Here is a 25,159-nt window from a genome sequence, read left to right as displayed (position 1 = left end):
CCAAGGAAGACTAGGAAATAGAACAATCCAACCTAGAAAAATTCAAAATTCAAAATAAAAAACAAAAGAAAAAAGAAAACAGTGGGAGCAAGTTAATATTACGAATTATGATATCACTTTTCTCAAGTTGGTGCACGAATCTGGATTGCAAAATCAAAGGAAGCTCACAGAAGTCTTATTGCAAGAAAGATTGACTTGAAAACATTTTTAGACCTTAAGGCTTAAACCAAGTGTTCACAAAAGCACCATTCATGATAAAGAAATGTTGCGGCAAATATGTAATACTGGCAATCACGCAAAGATAAACAAAACCTATTGCAGAATTGTGAATCAATTTATCAATAGTATGACTTGCCATCAGTCTCAAACCTACACTCGACCTTTTCCAACGCCCTCTACCTCATTTTCCATTGTAACAAATTGACCTTTGATTCATCAATAAAAATGATTAAGCATCCAAAATTTACCATATACACATGCAGACTCTTAGAATCAGCTGGTGGAAACAAATTGGTCTTACAGAAAATTGATTACAACTCTGAGCTAGGATTTGTATTTACTTAGCTACGGCCTTTTTTCTTTTGTATTTGAGAAAAGAGAATCCATGCATGCCTCTTGACCTTCACTATACTTCAAATTCATTTAGGAAAAGGTAGCCTGCAACACATAGAAAGATGCACTAAGGCAAAGAGTTTCTCTATAGTAGCAGCATGCATTTCTAGGCATGCAGTCAATGATGATAGTTAAGTTGCTACACAAACAGAAACATTGCTCATTGATGAGTTGAAAGTGACATCAACCTGTGGTTGCAACCATTAATTTCACCAACAAATTTATCTTTCAGTACCAGATAACCCATATAGAACTGTAAATTAGAATATAGTACATATTGTAATGCTAAATCCAGAGAAATAACTAAACCTAAGGACAAATTTATCTGTTTGGTCAAGTTCCTCTATTGAAACTACAACTATATGCTATATGGCCCCTAAATATAGAGGTTTGATGCAAATATCCTTTGATTGAATCCTGAATATTATTTCATACTTCATCCAGAAAACAAATTTTTTTTAAGAATTTCACAATCTTACCCCAACTTGAGAGATATGTCTGAACTGTCATTGTCTTGAGGATCAGATGAGCAGCAAATATTGGTGATTGACTCAGATGACTGACCTCGTTCAAGTACATGTGTTTGGGTGCCAAACAGATTCTCCATCTGTGGAAGAGACATTTTTTATAACTGAGATAGGAAGAGAAGAGGAAGAATTTTTTTCTAAAAAAAAAAGACCTATTACCTGTTTTAATCGTTGGTTTTCTTCCATCAGTTGGGCTCCCTGCATTAAAAAAATAAGATGAGCAGAGAGCCACTACTAAGACTTCTTAGACTTAAATACAAAATAAAATTTAATTACTATGGCATATTTACCTAACTTCTTGTACAAGAAATCGATACGTTTTTTTGGGGGGACAAAATTCATATAGGTTAGGTGATAGGATAAACAATATAACATTCAGTTCTGAATTTATGTCAACTAAAGGATCAATGGTGGTTGTTACTTGTTAACTGTTTTTAGCCATGTGAACTCCTTTCTCTACCCATTGAGCTAGCCAGCGCGCAAAAGGACCACGATTTTTATGAATTTGCACCAAATTGCATTAACATTATGACAAAGTTTTACAGCTATTTTCTGACATTTGCAAAAGATATGGATTTAGGGTTTAAGCTTATTACATTATAGTAGTCCTAATTGTACAGTCCTAACTATATTACTGTAATCCTAGGGTAAACACAGAGTTAGTCTACATATTCCTTTAAACAAGTACACTATTATACACATAATTCAGTAATAAAGATTTGTTTAAGACTTTCTGCTGTTAGGGTAGACCTCTAAGACAGAACTACCTTAATTCCTTGTGTTCTTTCAACTTCTCTTAGTTTCTTCTTCCCACCTAATATTTCAATATTTTACCATGATATCATTATGGAGCAGATAATCACTAAAGTACGAAGATGCTTTTCATTGAAACCATATGACCTTTTGCTTAAGGGCACTGATCTGTTCTGGAACTTTCTTGCAAACATTCTAACAACTGAACGAAATGTCTTGCAAGGATTTAAAGTTTGGAACATGACCTTTTGCTGAAGTGCAGTGATCTCTTCCAGAAATCTTTCACCCTGAAAGATAAAAAAGTTTTTTTTTTTTTTATTTATATTTAGAGAGAGTACATAAATTTCAACACTCCATTATAATGCCGGCAAACAGAGATAAAAAAGAGAGATGTGCCTTTGTTTCTGTAAAACGGCTCAGGCCTATTTCAAGCACTTTCTCTAGTTTCTGTAATTCTTCTATATCCATTCCATGAAGCCCCTCTCCCTTAATCCTCCTGTTAGGTGTAAACATTTCTCAGCATTAATTTATTGTGGTATACACATATCTATAAAGTAACAAGATGATAGTGACGTGGTTATAATACCTCAATTCATGTGCCTTGTCCTCCATTTCCTTGCTCAACATGGAGTAGGAGGTACCCTTCTCAAGCTAACATAATTAATTGCCGTTCATGAAGATTTTTGTAATGTGATTTGTACCGAGCACTTTTAATATAACAATGGTTCTAAAATTTGTAAGCATTTCGTGCCTTAAATAGGAAATTTTTAGGGCAGCCCGAAATTTTAGGGTCATCATTCTGGGAGTGCTACAAGTAGTCTTCTAAGTAGTTCCAAAAAAGATACCTAGCATTTCTTATGGTGTTAGGATTTTCAATCAAATGTAATTTTCAAGGTATTCATGAAAATTTCATGAGAAAGATTCAAAGTCATGTTTCCTTATGACAAAGATAAAATCACCTACATTAACGTTAAGATGAAAACATTGGAAGAAACTTGAGAGGTTTAAATCATTTTTGCTATTTATGGAAATTTTAAATTATGACCAGATCTACACTACTTTTACGGTAAATTCCATTCGTTTAGGAAATTATTTAATCATTTTTGGTATTTATGGTATGTGGCTATGTGCATGTCTTTACTGTACAAGTTGATAGCAATGTAGTTATAATACCCCAGTTCATGCCTCTTCTCTTCAATTTCCTTTCTCAACATGGTGTAGGGTAGGTACTTTTCTCAAGCTAACATAAAGGACAGCCGTTCATGAAGATTTGTGTTATAAGATGTGAGCGTCATTGATATTATCAACATGTAAGCAGTTCTAATCCTGCCTTCTATAAGTAATTTTTAGGGTTGGCCGAAATGTTAGGGTCATCATTCTAAAAGTGCTACAAGTAGTCCTCTAAGAGCATTAACATTTGGGGTGTAAACACCCCCCAATTGCTATTTTATAACCAAAACCATTAAAAACATGCTCCATCTAGGTTGGTATATGTGAACAGTAAGTTTCTTCATATGCAACCCACTGTTCACAATTGTAAACTTAAAAATCTAATATTTTATTCTCTCTCCCTCTCTTCTCTCCTCTGACTCTCCCTCTTTTCTATCTCCACTCCTTTGTCTATCTCTCTCTTTCTATGTCTCTCCCTCTTCTCTCTATATTTGATTTTTTTTTTCTCTCCTCTATCTCTTTCTTAGTTGTTTTTGGTTGGGTTGAATCGGTGGTTACTAGAGCCGGGGAGATCATGTTTGGGCTTTAGTTCTGGTCATTTGTTCTTGGGTATGGGTCACAGTGGAGATCATGTTTGAGCTGTGGGTTTTGTTCCTGGGTATGGATCATGTTTTGTTTCAGTCGTTTGTTCTTGAGTATGCATTTTGTTCTTGGGTATGGGTCACGTTGGAGATCGGGTTTGAGATCTGGTTTGGGTTTCAGTTCTGTCTCTCCCTCTTCTGTCGTTTGGGTTTCAGTTTCAGCGGTGGTCAGTGTGGAGAGTGGAGTCGTGGAGATCAAATTGGGGCTTGGGTGGTTAATCAGAGGTTTCAATGGCTAAGGCTTCATTGGATAAGGCTGGGATCGGTTGGGTTGAATTGGTTGGGACTTGGGTTGAATCGATTGCAAGTGAGGCTGTGGTGGCGATGGGTATTTGCGATTGGTTGCAGGTGATGGGTACTTTGGCTGTGATTTGTTCTGTGGGTTCAGATTTGGCTGGGTTAGGGTTGAGGATTTCAGTTTGGTGTTCCGATGGTGGGTTTGGGGGTTTGGTTTGGTGTTTTCAATGGTGTTTTAGAGGTGATGGTAGTGTGGCGTTGTTGTTGGTTGGTTGGTTTGGTGTTTCTTGGTGGTTGGGTCGGTGGTGCACGTGTTTTAGTGAGTTTGGTTGTTGAGAAGAGACAAAGATGAAGAGATGAGAGATAAATCAAAAGTTATTTTTATAGTATTTGTTTTGTGATTTATATTATTTTACTGGGTTGTATGTAAAAATAAAAAATTGGATGAGTGAGTTGTGAAATGAGTTGGTAAAATAGATAAAGTGGTATTTGAGGATGTAAAGTAGAGACTGGTATGCATCCCCGGATGCTAGTGCTTTAAGTGTTCCAAAAAAATACACTTAGCTTTTCTTATAGTGGTACAATTTTCAATAAAATGTAAGTTTCAAAATTTTCACGAAAATTTCATGAGATATTGGATTAAGAAGTAATCATGTCACGTTTCATTATGACTATGATAGATTTATGTGCATCAACATTAAAATGAAAACACTGGAAACAAGAATATTAAGATGTATAGAAAAAAATACACATAAAGATAAGATTAAAAATAAGGATATTTGCTTAAAGTTAGGGGTGGTCATATTTAGAGGAGAGCAATTAATGCACCTGTAAGAAAGAGCAAGTTTATTCAAGTTGAGGTAATGAAAACAAGGTAGAGGACAAAAAAACACATTAATAGAAGTATACTTGTTAAGTAAGGAAGTAACAAAGACTATGGATTCGGATAGAATAGAATGAAGGCAAAATACATGTGGTTGACTAAACTATTGAGAATCCAAAATTGAACCTAAAAATTTTTGGGACTAAGACTTTGTTGTAGTTGTATGGTAATTTTAAGTTATGGCCATGACCTATGCCACTTTTCAAAACATTCTTCCATTTAGGCATTCATTTGAGTCATTTTTCCAATTTATAGCTAGTTTTTTTTTTTTTTTTTTTTTTTCTAGGGTATGTAGGATTTGATTTCGTAAATTTTATAATTTTGTTAATTTTGCCAATTTTTCACATTTCTAGCCTCATTGACACAAATTAGGGTGTTTTAGGGTCTACTAGCCTCCCTATGATTTATTTTCCTATTTATATGCATGGTAGCCTCCAAGGTAATTCAAAATTTCATTAATAAAAATTTCAAAAAGTTTTTTCTCCATTCATTCTAGTGAACTTCAAATTTCTCCTTGTGATTCAAAGGGACATTTTATGAATTCAAGAGTTATTATATTAAAGTATATTAAATCTTTGACTTATGACTTTCCAACTAATGTCTCTTATTCACCAACTAAAAAACTTTAAAACATCATACCTGTAGCTCAAGAGAGAGCTGGTCCATTTTGCGAAGATTCTCTGGACGTAGATTGTGCCTTTCAGTTACCTGCTGCATACTTCATACAACAAAAGGATAGCACATTCAATTCTTTTATCTATCTCTCACTTAATAAAATGAAAGTATGTTATAAACTACTAGCATGTATTTTTGACTCATATCTACGGGGAAAAAATTTGAGCCAGTGACTGAAGAATTAATTATTAATCTAGTGTAGGCATATCTACCATTGTCTATAGATCAATTGTATTCCCAATTAAAATGTGAACCACAGATGACATTTATATTGATTGACACAAGCAATATACAAACTTCTAATTTGGTCAAACTATAAAAGGTGAACATCTATCTGAACCCCCAAACTATTTATATTGATTGACACAAGGGGTACATTATGATGCAGGGAGCATTAAAATTATCTAAGATTTTATATTTGAATGTAAAAGTTATTTTGTTTTTGACTTTAAATTTTAAATTTGGGTTTAATTTTGAGGGTGTTAAGGGATTTGATTAGGCATTTTCTATATTGGTGTTATCCCGAAACCCTATTAAACTATTGCTCTTGTAAGGGTGAATGGCAATACAATTTGAATGAGAATAATTTGATGATTTGAGAATGATTACTTTCACTTTGTTTGGTAGTGATGCCAAATACCCTTAGGTGATGATGCCTAGGGTTTGCAAGCAAATTCAAGGAGGTGAAGCCTAGGGTTTTTCTTTTTTATCCTTTTATTCTTCTTTTATCCTTATTTTCCTATTACATTCTACATCAAATTATTATCAACTTGGTAGCAGGACATCTGGTACCCTCCACCCAGTCCAAATTAGTCCAAAGAAAAAGTCCACCCATTAGCCCAATTTCCAAAAGAAGAAGTGAGATTAGCCCATTAAACCCAGAAGCCAATCTTTGGACATCTCGTGTTCTTTAGCTTTTTGCAGCAAGTAAAGTTTCAGTCTTTGTATTTTCTGTCTCTATGAGCTAAAAATGACTTCCTTTAATATAGATTTTGAGGAGCATCGATCTTAAGAAGGATGGGAAAAGCCTCCTTAACCCTCATTCCTCCATTAATGACCTCCTCCCTCTTGTTGATAAAGTTTATAATTTGTTAGCAAATGTGAATCAAGCACCATCCAAATCAATGCAAGACACACTTTTACCCTCAATGAAGGCATTGATCACTAATGAACTTTTGAGACATGGTGAAATGGATGTGAAGGTTTCAGTTGTATCTTGCATTATTGAGATTACAAGGATAATAGCACCAGATACCCCATATGATGATGAGCAAATGAAGGAAATATTTCAGCTAATTTTAGCAGCATTTGAAAATTTTTCTCATGTGTCCAATTGCTGTTGTACGGAGGTTTCACTTCTTGATACTGCTGCAAAGGCCAGGTCATGCTTAGTGATGCTAGACATTGAGTGTGATACTGTGATGCATTGACTGTTGAGAAGTTTCAAATTTTCTAAAAAATGATTAGGTCCAACTATTCATCTGTTGTAGTTTCAACCATTGAAACAATTATGTCTCTAGCCATATATAAAAGTAAAGAGATTTCCTTCAATCTTCTTAGTCTGTTTTTAGCTAGTGTAAAAAAGGAAAATCAAAATGTTTCACCTATTTTGTAAAAATTGTGTGAGCATGTAATCATTAGGATTAATGCCTGATAAGACAAAATAATGGCATCCACTCAAAAACCACACCACAAGCTTGAGGGTAAAGTTTCACACATGAGAGAGTCGTGGCACCAAAAATTGGTTAAGCAAAGGAGATGCACGTGCCAACAAGCATCCAGTTAGAACATCCTCAACCATGTGTAGTAGACCTATTCAACTTCTTGGTGAGTCAATGCTTGATGAGGAGAAAGTTCAACAAGAGAGCAAAACTTTTGAGAGTGCAAATGATGTGATAGTAGAATTTATTGAATGTGCTAAAATCAGCCCTCTATGGTGCATGAAGATAAACAGCTTGATGAAGTGGAGAAAGTGGATACTATGGTGGTTTAAAATCAGATTGTGTTGATTTTAAACATTTATTTTTTCATTTCCTAAGAGTTTTATGATGTGATGGAATGCAAAACATTCCTATTCTATGTGCTCCTAGAGGTGGTTCCTATATCAAGGCAAGTACTACCTTCTAGAGTTATGATCCTTCTCTACTTCAAAATTCAAGGTCGAGTTTTCTCCAACTAGGGAGTATGATGCAAGGAGCATTAAAACCATCTACAATTTTATTTTTTTAATGTCAAAATGATTTTTTTCAATTTAAATTTTTAATTTCATATTAATGTTGAGAGTTTTAAGGGATTTGAATTTTGATTAAGCATTTCTATATTGGTGTAATCCCTAAACCCTATTAAACTAGTGTTTTTTGTAGTCATGAAAGGCTAGACAATTTGAAGAAGATTAATTTGATGATTTGAGAATGTTGGCTTTCTTTTTGTTTGGTGGCGATGCCAAACACCCTTAGGTGGTAATGCCTAAGGCTTACAGGCAGATTCTAGGTGGTGAAGCTTAGTGTTTGTCCTATTTATTCTTTTATTCTTTTTTTATCCTTATTTTTCTACTGTATTCTACATCACATTAATTTCTTACTTATTTAGTAAATTTCTAATTTTGCATACATCAAATAAAATGACTTAGACTTTTGGATTTGGTTCTAGCTATTGCATTAAAATGTTACATAATCACTGCTGGCAGGTTAAATATCATTGAGTTAATACTGTTTTAGTTTTGGAAATTTTGAAGATTGAAAAGATTCTCTAAAATTCAAAGTAAGACTTCACAAATCTCGTGATATTAGTTTTCCATGACAGTTCATCATGAAGCCCTACAAAATCCTAGACATCTAGGTATGCGTGTAATTGTTATTTAAATTTAGTGTTGCTGAAAATTTAGGATTTTGGTGTATTTGGAAGGAGCGTAACCGGAGGACTTTTGAGGATTTGGATAGCTCTAGTGAACAGTTGCTTGTTTTTTTTAGTGGGACTCTCTTTGATTGGTCGCGCGCGTGGGGACTCACGTCTAGTGATTCCCTCCCTTCTTTTCTTTGCTCCCTTTTCCTTGTCTAATTTTCTTGTTGTCTTTGTTTCTCTTTGTTTTCTTCTTCTTGTATCTCCTAGGTTGCTCTGTGTTTTTTCAGGCATAGAGTAACCCTTTGTATATATATCATTCTTACTTATCAAAAAATTTTTTTTTATCATTTATTACATTGAAATTGCTTTTGAAAATGCTTTATTCGGTTGACTGCAATGCTTAACAACTACAATAAAAAATGAATTGATAAGTCCCACAAACACACTGGAAAGAGCACAATTATGATGGAAAAGACCATGTTATTATCAGCAATAAGAATTCTCGAGTCATGGAATTTATCTTCGATTGAAACTGAAGTGGTTAACCTGTCTTTCTATAGTCCTTGATTAAGAATTGTGTGACTAGCCTTGATTAGATGGTAAAGTTTCTTATGTTCAGGAACATGTAATTCGTTTCTTTTACTTTTAAATAAAAGAGAAAACACCATTGTCCTCCCTTGGTGTTACCATTTTCCTACTTGTGATGCTTGTTAGAATGGTGGAATTCTGTGTCACATTTTATGTACTTGACAAAATATGATGTGTTTTTTTTTTTATAAGTAAGAATGATATATATACGAATGACTACTCTGTGCATGACAAACATAGAGCAGAGGCAGGAAATACAAGAAGAAAAACAGAAAGAAAACAAAAGAGAAACCAAGACAACATATTAATTACATAGGAGAAAGAGAGCTAAGGAAAGAAGGGAGGGAATCACTAGACGTGAGTCCTCAAGCCCGAAACCAATCAAAGAGAGTCCCACTAAAAGAAGCACGCATCTGATCACCAGAGCTATCCTAGTACTTGGGGTATTACCTCCAATTTGCTAATTTGTGGTTTTGTATCGCTTTGACTAGTAATTTCAGTTCATTTAAGGTACCGTATCTCAAAAGGGTAAACTAGAGTACTCTATATCTTTCCCTATGATGTCTTACTTAATTAGGTCATGTTTTGAACATACACAAATATGGTACCCCATTGAGATTTCAAGCAGACATACCATGCTCGTGATCATATATTTTCAATGAGATCCTGACTAGCCCACTGCTTGTGCAGCCTCATTTCAAAGAATTTGGTTATTTACTATCTTAGAACTTTCGTTTAGAAGTCTCAAATTGCTTTCTTTCAGGAAGGGTTTGGCATGGTTAGCTTATGAAGGGTTTAACCTTGAGGGAGAGAGACATTTAACCACACTATCCAACCAACGAGGAAAAGGCTATTCTTAACAAGCTCGCAATAACATAAAAAATATAAAAGGTGAAACAGGAAAATGGCATCATTTTATTGGGGATTAAACACAGGTTCAGGCATGGACATTTGAAATTGAAAGGAGTTGGAACTCATTGAAAAGAAGGTGACTAAAGCTCCTATTTTCTCTGTCCCAAAATTTTCAAACTTGTCACGTTGCCAAGAGCAATTGCCAAAATACTGGGTTGTACATGTCATTTCCAATTCCTAAGGCACTCTGGGAAGATGTCTCTGTGAGTATTGTTGTGAGTTTTCCAAAGAGGAAAAGGATTATTGCAAGAGTCTAGATGCTTATCGTGTGACAGATTTTTACCTTTAAGAGATTGTAAAACTTCATTGTATTTTAAAGACGATGACATTAGATCAAAATACTGAAGTTCAGAATCCATTTTGGGCACAACCTTTAGTTGATGTTTGCAACTAACCTTCAACATAGTTCAACTTGTCATCCTCAAATTGGACAAGCATAGGTTGCTAATTAAAGTTTAAGTGATTTTCTGAGAGTTATCCTTCTAACTGAAGTTGAATTTGCGTACAATCGGTTTACTAGCCAAACTACCAATTATAGTCCATTTAAAGTTGTGTATAGTCAAAATCATATTACCCTTCAAAACAAAATCCTATTAATGCTTTTGACATGGAATTACTGCTTACTACTAATCATTTTAGTGGACACAAGGAGGAAAGAGTTAACTATTCAAAATTGCTGCTCATAATTTTAGTGGAGACATTGAGGACAGAGTAAAATATATAAAGAAGTTGCATGAAAATGTTCAAGACTGATTTCTCAAACAAATTTAAAAGTACCAAAAAAGTAAGCAAACAAACATAGAAAGCCAGCTACTTGTAAGGAAGGTGATTTGGTGTGGTATCATCTTTAGAAGAAAGGAAGGTGATTTGGTGTGGATTAATCTTTAGAAGAATTCTTTCTAGGTGGATATCTTGCTAACTTTCGCCTAGAGTTGATAGTCCTTTCAAAGTACTTCAATGTTTTAGCAAAAATATATACAAACTATTTAAAGTCTAGTGAATAGGTCTTGTTAGCTGTGTTTTAAATATTTGGTCATACATTTACTTTGTATATTTTGTCTTGAAATGTAAGTTATTTCATGGAGAGTTGTTCCAAGTAAATCCTGTTTAAGTCCTAGGTCATGTATGAAATTAAAAGAGAGAACCTTCTACCTAAGAAAATTTTTGTAGATACCCAAACCTTATACGAAAAAATCTAACAACACAGGATAAACAAAGTCCTTCCTGCTCATTGTTTAACAAATAAACTGCATCATTGATAAAATTTATCTGTATGAACAATCAATACCCAAAAATATTTTGTCAGTATACAATCAAATATATATCAAATTTTTCATAAGATTTAATGAATGAAGGGAAAACTTTAAGATTGTGAACCAAATTTTATAATTTTCTATTACATATAATTTTTTATATTCCCTTCCTTTTCCCCTAAAATCAAAATCTATTAATCTCTTCACACATTGCTTGCTATTTTCTAAATGTGTTTTTTTTTCCCTTCTTTATGGGTATTAAGCAATGGAAATTCTAAAATGGAGTTTGAAGTTTATTCTATTTCCCCAAATTTGAGTGAACGATACTAACAAGTTAAACCAAAGTTTCTAACTCCCTAATGTTGTACATTACATGACAGGCAACGCACACATTAGAGCGTGATGGAACACCCTTATATCATGCCGATTTACAAAATAACGGAGCACCTCTCTATGGTTTCATATAAGCTGACTTGACAATTATGTGGCACCAAAACTTTAATTTGATTTCAAGCAAAATATAATAATTTAATTTTATCATTAAACCCTAAAAGACTATTAAAAATAATAATTAGAGCCTAAATAAAATTAAAATGAAATTAAAAAAATAGAGTTACTTTCATTAGGTTATCCTTTCAAGTATGATGTTTAGGCATATCTAATGCTATTTGTTAGGGACATATTTTTCATGTGTTGACATATCTTTTGAAAAAATGTTATGTACTTGTATTTGGGTAGTTCTAAGTGGATTATAGAATATTATGAAGTGTCTCTTAGCTATAACAAGTTGTATTATTGAAGACATGAAGACTTCACAACGAAAGTAGTGAGAAAAGCTGAAAATAATGAACCTGACATAAGCTCGACACAAGGCTTCTATCAGGAATTAATGAAGAACCTTGATACCTCTCAATACCTCTCGATCTATCGAGCTTCGCAGATCTAGAATTTTCAGATCTATTTTTCGGCCCATGATGACTTGTACTTCTAGGGTTTCATTCACTAAACTTCTGGGGGATATAAAATGTCTATTTTAAAGTCATCATAATACATAGAGGCTCAATTAGAGAATCTATACACCTATTGTGAAGCTATTGCATTCTTATGCGTGACCAAGTGCTTCCTTCTCTACAAGTGTATTGAAGAACTTTGCATCCAAAAGCAAGTTTCAAGTTGCTAGAAATTAGTCATGTATTGGGATCCATGTAAAGGAAAGAAGTCTCAGCAAAATCAAGACCAATTGGAGATTTGCATAAAAATTCAACTATGGGTTGGTACTTTGGTATAGACCAAGTTTGAGATAAGATTCCTTATACTTGTAATCTCTTGATTTTGATTAGTAATTCTTAGGAGTGGTGACCTAAAAATTACCTAGTGGGGCTTTTGCCTTGTTAGAGGGTTTCCCTATTAGTCAGCGAATCACCGTGTCAATTTATTTTCTGTTGTACATTGGATTATTTGGTGATTTGTTCATGCCTCCACGATTGTGCATGTAATTAGACTTGAGTAATCAACTTGAATAATTGAATTAATTAATTGTGTTAATTTATAAGCCAACAAGTGGTATCAAAGTAGGCACACTCTAATTAGGTTTTTCATATTTGCTGTGTGATCCGTTGACCCTTAATGTCATGGATACGTTTCCTATAAACAAATCTATTTGCTCTATTGTCTCTGGTTGTTCGAACTTTGAATTTCTTCAGTTTCTCAGGATATATCATTATAATTTGTATTTGAAACTGACAAATTTGAGATTTGAAAAAGATTTGTCTTGGATTGAATTGTTGAAACAGTACAATTGAAAGATTGCTTATTTAAAGAAAACTATCAACTTCAGAGAAAGCTAGATTGTCTCAAAATGACCGTTTTCACTGTAGCAATAAGAAGAAAAAATAGGGTTCGTTTAAAATTACATAAGAGAAGCTATAAAATGAGGACTATAACTTCGGACTTGTCCGAAAAGAAAGCAGTTTGCTTCATGATGCATACGGCCTTGAAAGTGATGGATACTTGGGTATGGTATCTACCTGACATAGCTAATATTCTATATGTTGAAGGATTGAGAGTAAATCTGCTTAGCATAAGTCAAATTTGTAATCAAGACTTCATGGTCCTATTTTCTAAAGGAAAATGTCTAGTACTGGATGGACTAGGTAAACAACTCATTGGTGGAGTTAGAACTTTAGAGAATTGTTATGGCCTTGTTCTAGATGTTGAAATTGTGTGCAACAGTGTTAGCATACCAAATGAAGATTTATAGCATCAAAGAATGGGTCACGCAAGCTATAAGCAACTTGCCATTATGTTAAGGACAGAAGCAGTTTTGGGACTTCCTAAACTTACAAAGTTTGATAACGTTGTGTGTGGACCTTGTCAACTTTGGAAACAATCAAGAGCATAGCATCCTACTATATTAACCACTGCTACTGCAAGACCCCTTGAACTCTTACACATTAATCTAATAGGTCCTACAAGAACAAAATCTCTAGTGATGACTTCACTAGATTTATTTGGGAAATTCTACTTTGGTCTAAATCTGAAGCTCCCTCCCAATTAGAAACCTTGTGTAGAAGACTACAGAATGAGAAAGGACTAATCATAAATCATTTTCAAAGTGATCATGGAAGAGAGTTTGAAAACTCTCAATTGGAACAATTTTGTGATGAGACTGGAATGGTTCGAGAATTTTTTGCTCCAATCACTCCTCAACAAAATGGAGCAGTTGAAAGTAAAAATAGGATTATTTAGGAGATGGCCTGAGTCATGACTCACAATAAGGATGTTGCCAATGGAGACAGTTAATGTGGTGATTGATGAGACCACATCTCCAATTTCCCAAAAAAGAACTTGAACACTTGCCCAAGTCTTCTCTCATCAATCATCTGGTGCTGATAAACGGGTAGATGATCCCTCTCCACCCTCCAAACCGAGTGTAGCTCAACCATCTCACCACACTTCCTCGGTTGTCACACTTGATCCAGTGAATCGACCACTATATATGGCTCCAATGGAAAGAGAGCACTCTTCTAGAGTAATATTGAATCATCCTCCTAATAGAATAGTTGGTGGTATGAATGAGTTGAACCTAAGGAAAAAGAGCTTAAATAAATATGTTGTGAATTTTGTCTCTTACTCTTGCTACCTATCACAAATAGAGCACACAAAGGTTGAGGAAGCTTTACAAGATGAAAGCTAGGTAAAAGCTATGCATGATGAGCTACAACAGTTTGAGGGGAATGATGTGTGGTCACCTGTACCACACCCAGAAGGTGTCAACATCATTGACATAAAGTGGATCTTCCATAACAAGACGGATGAAGAAGAGAATGTTGTTAGGAACCATGCCAAACTTGTTGCTCAAGGTTGATCACAACTTGAAGAAGTTGACTTTGATGAAACATATGCCCTGGTTGCTAGGATTGAATCCATAAGGACACTACTTGCACTTGCCTGTCATCTTAAGGGTCCATTTGGAAACAATTTATTTAGTTGAAACTGAAAAAATTTTGTTGAAATTTTAGAAAAAAGAGTTAAAAACTAACTGAATAATACAATAAGACCTATGAATAGTACTGAAAAGAAGCTACAAACTCAAATAAGCTGGGTATTTCATCACATCCCAAACAGACACCAAGTTAAAGTGGTATCAAATAGATGTCAAGAGTGCCTTCTTGAATGGGTTTCTCAAGGAAAAAATCTATGTTTCTCAACCCAAAGGATTGGTGGACCCACACTATCCAAATCATGTGCTTTTTCTAATGAAGGCTTTGTATGGATTGAAGCTAGCACCAATGGCATGGTATGATACGCTCACAAACCATCTTGTAGTTAACGGTTGTTTCAAAAGGGCAAGGAGACAGAACATTGATCATCAAGAAAGAGGATGGAAAGTTAGTTGTGGCCCAAGTATATGTAGATGACATCATTTGGCTCCACAAGAGATGATCTTGCACACTCCTCCAACATAATGCAGAAGGAGTTTGAAATGAGCACGATTGGTGAACTAACATACTTTCTTGGACTTCAAATTCGTCAAACTGATTCAAGTATTTTTATCTCTCAATCTAAATATGCCAATAATCTTGTTTAAAAGTTTGGATTAGAATCTACTAGTTCTATTAGAACACCCACAAGTCCTAACATTAAACTAACTGGTTGAATTGTTGGGTAAGAGTCTTGATCCCACTTCATATAAAAGCATGATAGGAAGCCTCCCCTATATAACTGCTAGTAAACCTGATTTTAGATTTAGTTTTGGTGTATGTGCTAAGTTTCAAGCTAACCCAAAAGAATCCCATATTATTGCTGTTAAATGTACTATAAAATATGTTACATCAACTAGTAATTATGGTATTTGGTACGATAAGAATGGTAATGATGTTCTACTGGGTTATTCTGATGCCAATTGGGCTGGTAATGCTGATAACAGAAAGAGTACATCTAGTGGATGTTTCTATCTAGGGAACAATCTCGACTCTTGGATGAGCAAGAAGCAAAATTGGATATCTCTCTTTACTGCTGATGTCATGTACATTACTGCTAGTAGTTGTTGTACCCAACTCCTTTGGATGCAAAATTTCTTCTTGACTATGGTATTTGTCAAAAACATCTCACCATTTACTATGACAATACCAATGCCATTAACATCTCTAAAAATCATGTTCAACACTCTTGCACTAAACACATAAAGATAAGACATCACTTCATACGTGAGTTGGTTGAGAATGGCATCCTAATAGTTGAATTCATTACCATCGATGACCAAAAGGTGGATCTCTTTGCTAAACCATTAGATGGTCATTGTTTTAAATTCCTACACCAATGTATTGGTGTAATCTCACTTGAGTGACTCTTCTTCTTCTTCTTTCCTCCATGCATTGCATGTAGCTTCTTATTGCATTAGGTTGTTTGTTTGTTTATTGCTTTCCAAAAAAAATTAAAAAATACAAAAACAATGTGTGTTTGTTTATACTAGTACTTGTGTGCCTTGAATGGCCATTGAAACAAGATTTCATAACTTTGTATATTTTGTAGCTTGAATAAGCAACTTTATGCACAACTTAACATTTTGAGCTTTGAGGATCTTTGCGTGATTAGAAAGTATGAGTTAATCATTCTTACTCATAACTATGTTACTCATTTTGACGGGAAAAACTAAAAAGATCTTAAGAAAAAAGCATAAATAACCATTTCACCACTAAAACTCATCAATCATAAACACCTGTGTGAAATTCATAGAAGTCGTGCTTTATAAGGTATAACACTTGCACAGCAAGAAAAAGGGTGTTTGAATAAAAAATCAAATGGTATTTTCTCCTCTCTCTTATATACTCATGCAAGATATGCTAAATTGTGCTTAAAAGAAAAATATGCAAAGATGTGATCAAAAGAAAAAGAAAAAGCAAAAAGACTCAAATTCTTTGAAATATGATTACAAGCGTGTTTCTAAGAGATGTGGAGTTATATGATGTAAATTCAAAGGTGAAAGTCTCCATCAAACTGTTATGATTGTGTGAGTTTTTATGATTCTCTTATATCATTATTTTTTCATGTTGAGATACTTATGCTTACTTGCAAAAGTTTCACACGCTACAAGCAATTCTTTACTACTCTTGATACAAATGTACAAGTACAACATGATTTGGCTATCACAAGGAATACATGTATTAGTGAAAGCTTACTAAACTTTCTTAACTTGTTTTTGTGAATAAAATATGTTAAACCGTTTAGTGCTTTGGGATTGTGAATGCATTGCCTTTTGAGTTTGATGTTTGAGTGATTAATCATGCTTTTAGAGCTTTTGATGTATGGTTGGTATTGTTTTTATCTTGTTTGCTTACTCTTCATACTTTTTCTCTCTTGAAAATTCATGTTTTTGTGCATCTCAATAGAAGCTTGATAGCAGCCTCGATACCTCTCGACACCTCTCAATACCTCCGTGATACATGCTATTTCTATCGAACTTTTTCTAAGTTTATTTTAGTACCTCTTGAACTATTAAGTATGTTAATAGTTAAGCAAGTTTAAATATGCGTTATGCCAATTGGGTAGCTTCCTTACCAGCAATAAACTTTGTGTTTAAATTTGAAACATTAGTGGATAGTGAAACCAAGTTGCCTATTCTCTTTTGTAAGGAACTCAAAGGGTTAGGGTTCCTTGATGATTGAGAATCTATTAATTGGGGTCTAGGGCATTAGGGTTTTGGGTTTTAGGGTTAAAGATAATTAAAGAGGTGTTTAGGACTGATCTAGGGTTTAGATGAATGATGGATTGCATAAGTGATTGATGACATGGGAATTTTACAACATTGAGTGAGTCACTGTCTCCAACTCTTGAGACTTCTTCAAGGGAGACTCTACCTCCAAAGAAAGAGAACTTGAAAAAAACCAAAACTCTTTGAGAAAGAGAGTCAATTTTGTACCGAATGCCATTTTAGTTTGGCTAAAGAGACTAAATACTTTGGTAATGGTTAATATCAACGTACCATTTCAAGTTTATCGTTATACATATATAAGATTTGAAATTCACATATTTTATAATTCCAATTATTAATCTAAGTATATTAACCCATTGTATTAGCTTAAACATGGTTTATGACTCTTTTATTTATAATAATATTTTACTAAACTCAAAAACATAGTTTATAATCAATGATGAAATTGAACAGTTCATGTGCGATTACTAAACATGCCAACTACGATGATTCGTCTGGATCATGGAAGTTGAGACTTCTAGTTGATGTGTTGGTGGGTCTTAAATGTGTAAGACACATTTAATTGAATCACTATGAGATTAATTATTCAATTAAAAACTATCACCTGAATAATAAATATAATGACTTCTATTTTCATAGACTCTCAATCCTAGGAGGATTGTGAACCCGATCATAAAATGTAGGATACTTTGACATATTAGGAGTGAGACCTAATCTAACGGTTAAAACCTCAACATGTTAGGTAGCCACACATAGTGTTGAGGGAACACATATTCCCAAGATGAAATCCAAAATCTCTTTCTATAGAGACACGAATTATCTCTTTGAAATAAGTTCAATGGGAATTGGTTATTCAAGGTACTGGGCCCAGTCACTTTATCAAAGAGTTACTAAAATTTATATTTAATGAAATTATATTTCATAAAGTATATGAATAACTAAAAGATAAACTAGAGACTTAAAGAATAAAATTGTGATTTACAAAGTGATAGTTTATTATGACTTTGTTCATTATGGATGTTTCTTGGAGGGTTCAAATGATATTATATTAGAGTCTTGAGATATAAATTATAAATAAAACCTAGAGTACAATTATATTTCCATAATGGTTTTTGTTATATAATTAATGATAACTTTGAGCTTATCAAGAGTTGATGGAAGCTCGAAGCCCATTTTAGGAATCTTATTTGTCCCCTTGGTCCCATCCCAAAAGGCTAGCCCAATTAGATAATCAGTTGTTTATTTAATAAGAATTATTAAATAAAATAACTGCCTAAGCAATTAAAATGTACATACAATTAAAAGAAGAGATTTGTTTTCTCTGTATTATCTCTTGAACAAAGTTTTCCAAAAAATATAAAGAACTTAGCGTAGGAACTCAACATATGGTGGTGGTGTTAGATATTTGTATTATATGTTGGAAAATAAAAGGTATTAGGCAAAGCAGCACAAGTATAAGGTGGTGGTGTTTGAATGGGAAAAACAAATGTATTTAAAGATAAAATGATCAAAGAAGGCAAATGGAATTCAGACCAATATGTTGATAAAATGTAGAATGAAATGACTAATTGTGTTAAAAGAGTGGTTATAGACATAATTGAAAAATCGAAAGGTATGGGTGATTGATTAAGAAGACTTGGTGGTGGAATAAGGCGGTTCAAGTAGCAATTAGGTTAAAGAGATAGAGATATACAAGCCTACCTAGATGTGGACAATGCTGCTTATGGAAATTATAAAGTTATGAAAGAGGGAAGCAAAAAATGTTATCCAAGAGGTTAAATGTAAGGCTTATGATAAATTATATAGCAAGTTGGCAACAAAATATGGATAAAGAAAAATATTTAAAAACTCTAAGACAAGTAGAAATGAAAACAAGAGACATGGATGATGTATGGTGCATGAAATATGGAGATCAAAGAGTGTTAGTAAAGAAAAAGTACATTTAAGATAGATGTATAAGTTAATTTGATTAACATTGTAATGATAACAATATAAAATATTGGAGAAGATTGAGTAACCCGAAGGAGAATAGAAACTGTGGATTTCTTCAATTAATTAGGGATGCATTAAGAATGATGAGAATGGAAAATCCGTGGGATTGGGTGAAGTTGCTATTGAAGTTTAGAGGTGTTTAAGTGACGTGGTCGTATTCTGGTTGACAACATTTGTCAATAAGATCTTAAGTGTTAACAAATGCCTAGTGAGTGAAGGATAAATACTTTAATACCTACTTACAAGAACAAGGGGGATATTTAAAACTTATGAGTCACACTATAAAAAATTGGTAGAGAGTGACCAAACATTGATTAAGACATGAAACAACAATATTGGATAATCAATTTGGTTGTATGCCATAATGATCTATCAAAATAACCTATTTTCTTACTAAGACATCTAATGTAAAAATTTAGAAAGTATATAAAGATTTTAATATGATTTTTATTGACCTAGGGAAAATATATGAAAGGTCTCTAAAATGGGAATGTGGTGGTTTCTAAAAAATGAAATGAGTTTCTTTAAAGTATATTAAGTTGATTATATATATATATATACACACACACACCCATGGTTGTAACTAGTGTGAGAACAAGTGAAAGCATCAAAAGTGAGTTTCTTATCACTATGGGTTTGTATCAAGAATTGACTTTAAATCCATATCTCTTTATACTAGTGATGAATGAGTTCACTAAATGGATTCAAGAGAAATTTGTTGGTATCTACTTTATTATATAATTTTAGTAGATGAAACTAGATGATGAGTTAATGAAAAAATAGAAATTTTGCAAGACACTTAGAATCTAAAGGTTTTTGATTAAGTAGAATCATAACAAAGTACATGGAATATAATACTAGCAAAAGTTTAAAATGAAAATAAAAAAAGATAAAGGGGGGGGGGGGAATGACTCAATGGTCAAGAGATATTAAAGAAATGAAACTATTTATATCTTGAATCAATAATTCATAAAGATGGGAAATTGAAGATGATGTAAATTATAGGATAAGAGGAGTAGATGAATGGATAAATGCATCAAGAGTATTGTATGATCGTAGAATATTTACCAAGTAAAAAGGAAATTTTGATAAGAATATTTACCAACTAAAAGTTATACTATTAAGAAGCAACATATTCATAAAATGAGTGTAATTGAAATGAGATGTTATGATGGATAAGTAGATACACAAAAAGATAGGATTGGAAATAAGGAAATTCAATTAAAGGTAGGGTAGCCCTTATTGATGAAATGATGAGGATAATTGATTGAGATAATGGTTAATACATTGGTAAAAAAGAATGAGTTGTTTCAAGGGAACGAAAAAAGGGAAAGGAAGACCAAAAGTAATATAAGTAGAGTAGTTTTTTTTAGAGAAGAGGAAATATCAATTATAGAAGTATTAGAGACATGACTTTCATGGATAAGAATGGGGGAAAAAATACATGTGCCTTCTCTAACTAATCTAAAGAGAATCCATAGCCAATGCCAAAAAATTTGGGGTTAAGGCTTAGTGGCTGCTGTAGTTGATGTCCTCGACCCCCAATTTAATATTAACCTCACGACCTTTAACCAAAAGATACAATTCTACATACTTAGTTCATGCATTATATTATACTAAATGTTCCAACTTATCACTCACATGATATCCTAGGGGTTGGCCTACTGATTAATAAGTGTCGAGAGATCCATGAGCTTTTGAGTTTAAATTTCCTAAACAACATCTTGGAAACCCCAAAAAATTCCGCCTTATAATGACCTAGTGTGTATGAGATGTATAAATTATATACGGGAGAATAGTCAAACAGCCGTAGATCTCTACGAGGTGATTTACAACCCCCAAAAAAAAAGGCTTTTTACTCATGCTGCTAAGCAAGTTTTACAATTACTTTTTCGGAAAAAATTCTTGTGCATGGAGCATCCCCTCTTGGACTGCCTTCAATTCCCTTCAGTGTGGGTGACAAATGCAGCTTGATTCTAGTGCAATCGAGTGTGTTTAAAGAGATTTTTCCCCCTTCTTGCATTTAGATATAGTTATGATTTGGTCCATTAGAGTAGGAGGAGTTTTTTCTATGGTAATGTTACAGTAGATGTTAGAAATGGCATCGCTAAGGGTAGCACTAAACACCAATTTTGAGGGCGATTAATGTTTCTGCTCTAGGAGGCTAATTGGTAGAGAGATTAGTGTTTTTGATATAGGAGACATGTAATATGTAGTCCACTTGGACAAAGAAATATGCAAGCGTATAAAATAATGTCTTCCCCAAAAATGGCAATCAAATTCTAAACACATAATTTAGAAGTTCTCTATTCTTTATGTACTATTAGACACATTTCAAAAATGTAGTATTGCTCATTTGCTATAATAATTTATTCAACTATGACACTAACTACACTATATAGTATTGAATGTTGGGTTGTTAAAAAGCAATATATTTATAAAATGGGTGTAATTGAAATAAAAATATTAAGATGGATATGTTCAAATATAAAGAAAGATAGAATTTGAAATGAGAAAATTTTATTAAAATTAAGTGTGGCCCCTATTGTTGAAAAGATGAGAGAAAGTATAGATGGTTTGGTCATATTCAAAGAAAAATGGTTAATACACCAATGAGAAGAAGTAAGTTGATATTAGTTGAGTGGATGAAAAAAGATATAGAAAACAAATATATATATATATATATATATATATATATATATATATATATATATATATCATTAATAAAAGTAGTAAAAAAGAATATGTCAATAAAAGAAGTAGTGGATAGAATAGAATAATAAAAGAGAATACACGTTGTTGATACTAACTACTCTATTGAAGTTCCATAATCGACCTTAAAATTTGGAGAGTAAGGCTTAGTTACTGTTATTGTTGTTATCGTTGTATTGTTATACATTTTATATAGAGTAGAATAATTTGTTTCTTTCGTCTTAATCAGGACTACTTGACAATCTCAATTTACAAATTGCACTGTTCGAAATTACATCGTGCACTCACAATGCAAGTCTAATTAATGATGTTATTTGTTAGTAGAATAACACTACAACTAAGTTGATATTGACATGTACGTAAGACTGTAGAAGATATGAAGAGGTTATTTATCGAGATCAGACCTATTGAAGAGGCTAATAATAAGGAAGCTGTATAACTTAAGGATATTGATAAGACAAAATATATATATATATATATATATATGTGTGTGTATTTAATTTGATGCTTCACGATAAAGATTTGTCTTCTAAAGCATGTAGTATTGTCCACTTTGCATTTCCATCTATTTAAAGTTGTTCAGAGCTCTTTGTCTACTTCTTTTGAAGTTTGTTTACTGAAAATTGTTAATCACTCATTTTTGTGTTTGGAATCCCTAGCATTGGGTTTAATGTATACCTAACCAATAGTGTTTCAATTGGCATATGTTACTCTAAATTAAGGTCAAATAATCCATTTAGATTTGCATGATATTTTATGAAGAAATCCTTACAGTAATCATATGAATAGATTACTCGGGATAACAAAAGTGGATTCAATCAGGCGGAAGTGCAAAAGCATAAAGACCACTAGGCATTAAAGGAAGAGTTGAAGCAGCTAATTGAAGATTTACAATAAGCAAATGCAACTATAAAACTTGGGGCAAATAATATATTTAGATTATATATAAGCTGATACGCACTAATTAGCAATATTACAAGACACAGTAACTTGCATATAGAAGTTTAAAAAAAGTAGCAGCAACATACGCTAAGCCCTTGAAGGTGATATTAAAGTCTCTCTTTCTCTTTGGCATAAGATTTTTTTTTTTTTTTTTTTTTCTTTTGGTAGTAGCTAAAAGAATTACACAGTACTTTTTTCTTTATTTAATATTACGTAGTACAATTTTTTAATCACTACTTGGATTCGTTCAGTTTTTTTTTTTTTTTTTCTTAGATATGATATAATCCTAGGGATTGCATGAACTAAACGAAAAAGGAATGGACAATGACATATTATTCTATAAATAGAAAAAGGGTTTTTCTATAAGTAGAAAGAGAGAAACCTGGAGCTGGCGTAATCAAAGAGCTTTCCTGTGGCAGAAAAGACCATGAGAGCAATTTCAGCATCGCAGAGAGTTGAGAGCTCGTAAGCCTTCTTAAAAAGCCCCCTTCTCCTCTTTGAGAAAGTCACCTGCCTTGCCGTTGTGTTGTCAATCTTCTTAATCTGAATTTTCTTTCTCGTCATTTTTCCCGGGTAAGTGATCAGACTCTTTGCATCAAATCAAACCAAATTATATCAGTCTAAACTAGTATTTTATAAATAGTATGATAATTTATAGTACAAATAGTATATTTAGAGAATAGTTCGAAAATAAATGTTAGAAATAATTTTTTTTTTAAATCTGTACGGAAGAGGAATAATTATCTTTGATAGAATCTCAATCAAAGTATCAGATCAAAATCGTGTCCTAGAGATAGCAAATCTGAAGTCCTATGCATTACTAATCTATTTTGTTCATGGTTATAAATCATGAACAAAATTAAACACGAAAAACAAAAGACAAAAGAAGAAAAATGAAAGCAACAGTTAAATTAGTTAACTAAAAAGAGAAAGAGAGTTAGGATAAATTATAGACAGAAGAATAGGGGATAAATTTTAAATAAATAAATAAAAGATTCTTTAAAACTTAAAGAAATAAAAAACTGCACTTGCTCACCCAAAAAAAGAAGTAAAATAAAAACAAAATCTAAGCAAACCTTCACACAAAATGTCAATTATTTGAGCAGATCTTTTACAAGTCTTGTGGTTCTAAAAGAGAGAGAAGGGTATGTACTATATGTACAAGAAAGGAAAAAAGAAAAAGGAAAAGATGGGTTTTGCGTATAAGAGAAAAAAGAGTGGCACTTTGCCAAATTTAGCCAAGAATCTGAAAGAGTGAACTATATCTCACAAAAAAATTTACTTTTTACATTTTTAAGTTTTACTTTTTACTTTACTTCAATTTTTTTAAATTAAACTATGAATCTCAACCCTTCAGAATTGCATCAGGTGCAATACTCTAGGTATTGCACCTGATCTCAATCCGAGTGAAACCAACCCACGAAGAAGGAAAGAAAGAAAGAAGAAGTTTCAAAAGCACTGTGAATGTGTTCGGTAATAAAGATTTTAAGAGGAAGAAGAACAGTGAACCCTACCTTAGCTATATAGTACATCCAAGCTCATTGAATTCGCAAATTAATTGCAATGGATGGTGGGAGATAAAGGGATTGGCCAGATTTTCTATTTTCATCTTTTGCCGTTCTTTGTTTCAAAGTTATTGTCGTCTTTAGTGCTGCTATTGACGTCTCTCACAAAACTAGAAACGAAGCCACCAATGGTTTTAAGAGAGAGAAAGAGGGAATGACTGAGGCCAATGGTTTTTTTTTTTTTTTTGGCTGAGTAGGTTATTAGCCCCTTTACTTCTTCTTTTTTGAGAAGGATTAGACCCTTTACTTGAAAGTTCTACTTCTATTCAAATTATTAGCCCAACCTAGTATTCCAGATATAGAAACTATATGCATTGAAAGTTGAGAGAGAGACCGAGAAGAAAAGAGGCATGTGGAGAGTAGTACAAAAATAAATTACTCAACCAATAAAATAAATGTTACGGATTTCGGAATGGTAAAGAGAAATAAAATGAACGCTATGTATTAATAGTATTATTGTACGGAAAAGGAATATTGTCTTTGGTAGAAGTTTAACTAAAGTTTTTTTTTTTTTGGGGTGATAAAAACTGCACTTACTCAACCAATAAAAGATGGAAAAATAAAATAAAATCTGAGCAAGGGGTGTACCCTTTTTTATGTTGGTAAATAGGGGTGGTTCCTTACACAGTCCAAATAACTAAC

At 33.0% G+C, this 25,159-nt stretch overlaps 1 protein-coding gene across 3 annotated transcripts; it reads right to left on the bottom strand.

Moving 5' to 3' along the window:
- Positions 1 to 304: 304 nt before the first annotated feature.
- On the bottom strand, positions 305 to 24,651 carry LOC142643055 (MADS-box protein SVP-like). 3 transcript variants are annotated; one of them, XM_075817587.1, is made up of 9 exons: positions 24,467 to 24,646; positions 23,335 to 23,540; positions 5,463 to 5,541; positions 2,479 to 2,543; positions 2,289 to 2,388; positions 2,138 to 2,179; positions 1,299 to 1,337; positions 1,092 to 1,219; positions 305 to 657 (listed from the first exon to the last, which is right to left on the bottom strand). In XM_075817587.1, the coding sequence occupies exons 1-9, from the start codon at positions 24,482 to 24,484 to the stop codon at positions 639 to 641; spliced, it is 696 nt and encodes a 231-aa protein (XP_075673702.1). In that variant the 5' UTR covers positions 24,485 to 24,646; the 3' UTR covers positions 305 to 638. The 3 variants fall into 3 exon arrangements, with proteins under 3 accessions (XP_075673702.1, XP_075673703.1, XP_075673704.1); XM_075817588.1 differs by having other exon boundaries at positions 2,479 to 2,534; XM_075817589.1 differs by lacking the exon at positions 305 to 657 and having other exon boundaries at positions 2,040 to 2,179; positions 24,467 to 24,651.
- Positions 24,652 to 25,159: the final 508 nt, after the last annotated feature.

Source organism: Castanea sativa, chromosome 7 (assembly GCF_040712315.1).
Source record: "Castanea sativa cultivar Marrone di Chiusa Pesio chromosome 7, ASM4071231v1".
Lineage (NCBI taxonomy): Eukaryota > Viridiplantae > Streptophyta > Magnoliopsida > Fagales > Fagaceae > Castanea > Castanea sativa.
This window is presented reverse-complemented; position numbering and strand designations above follow the sequence as displayed.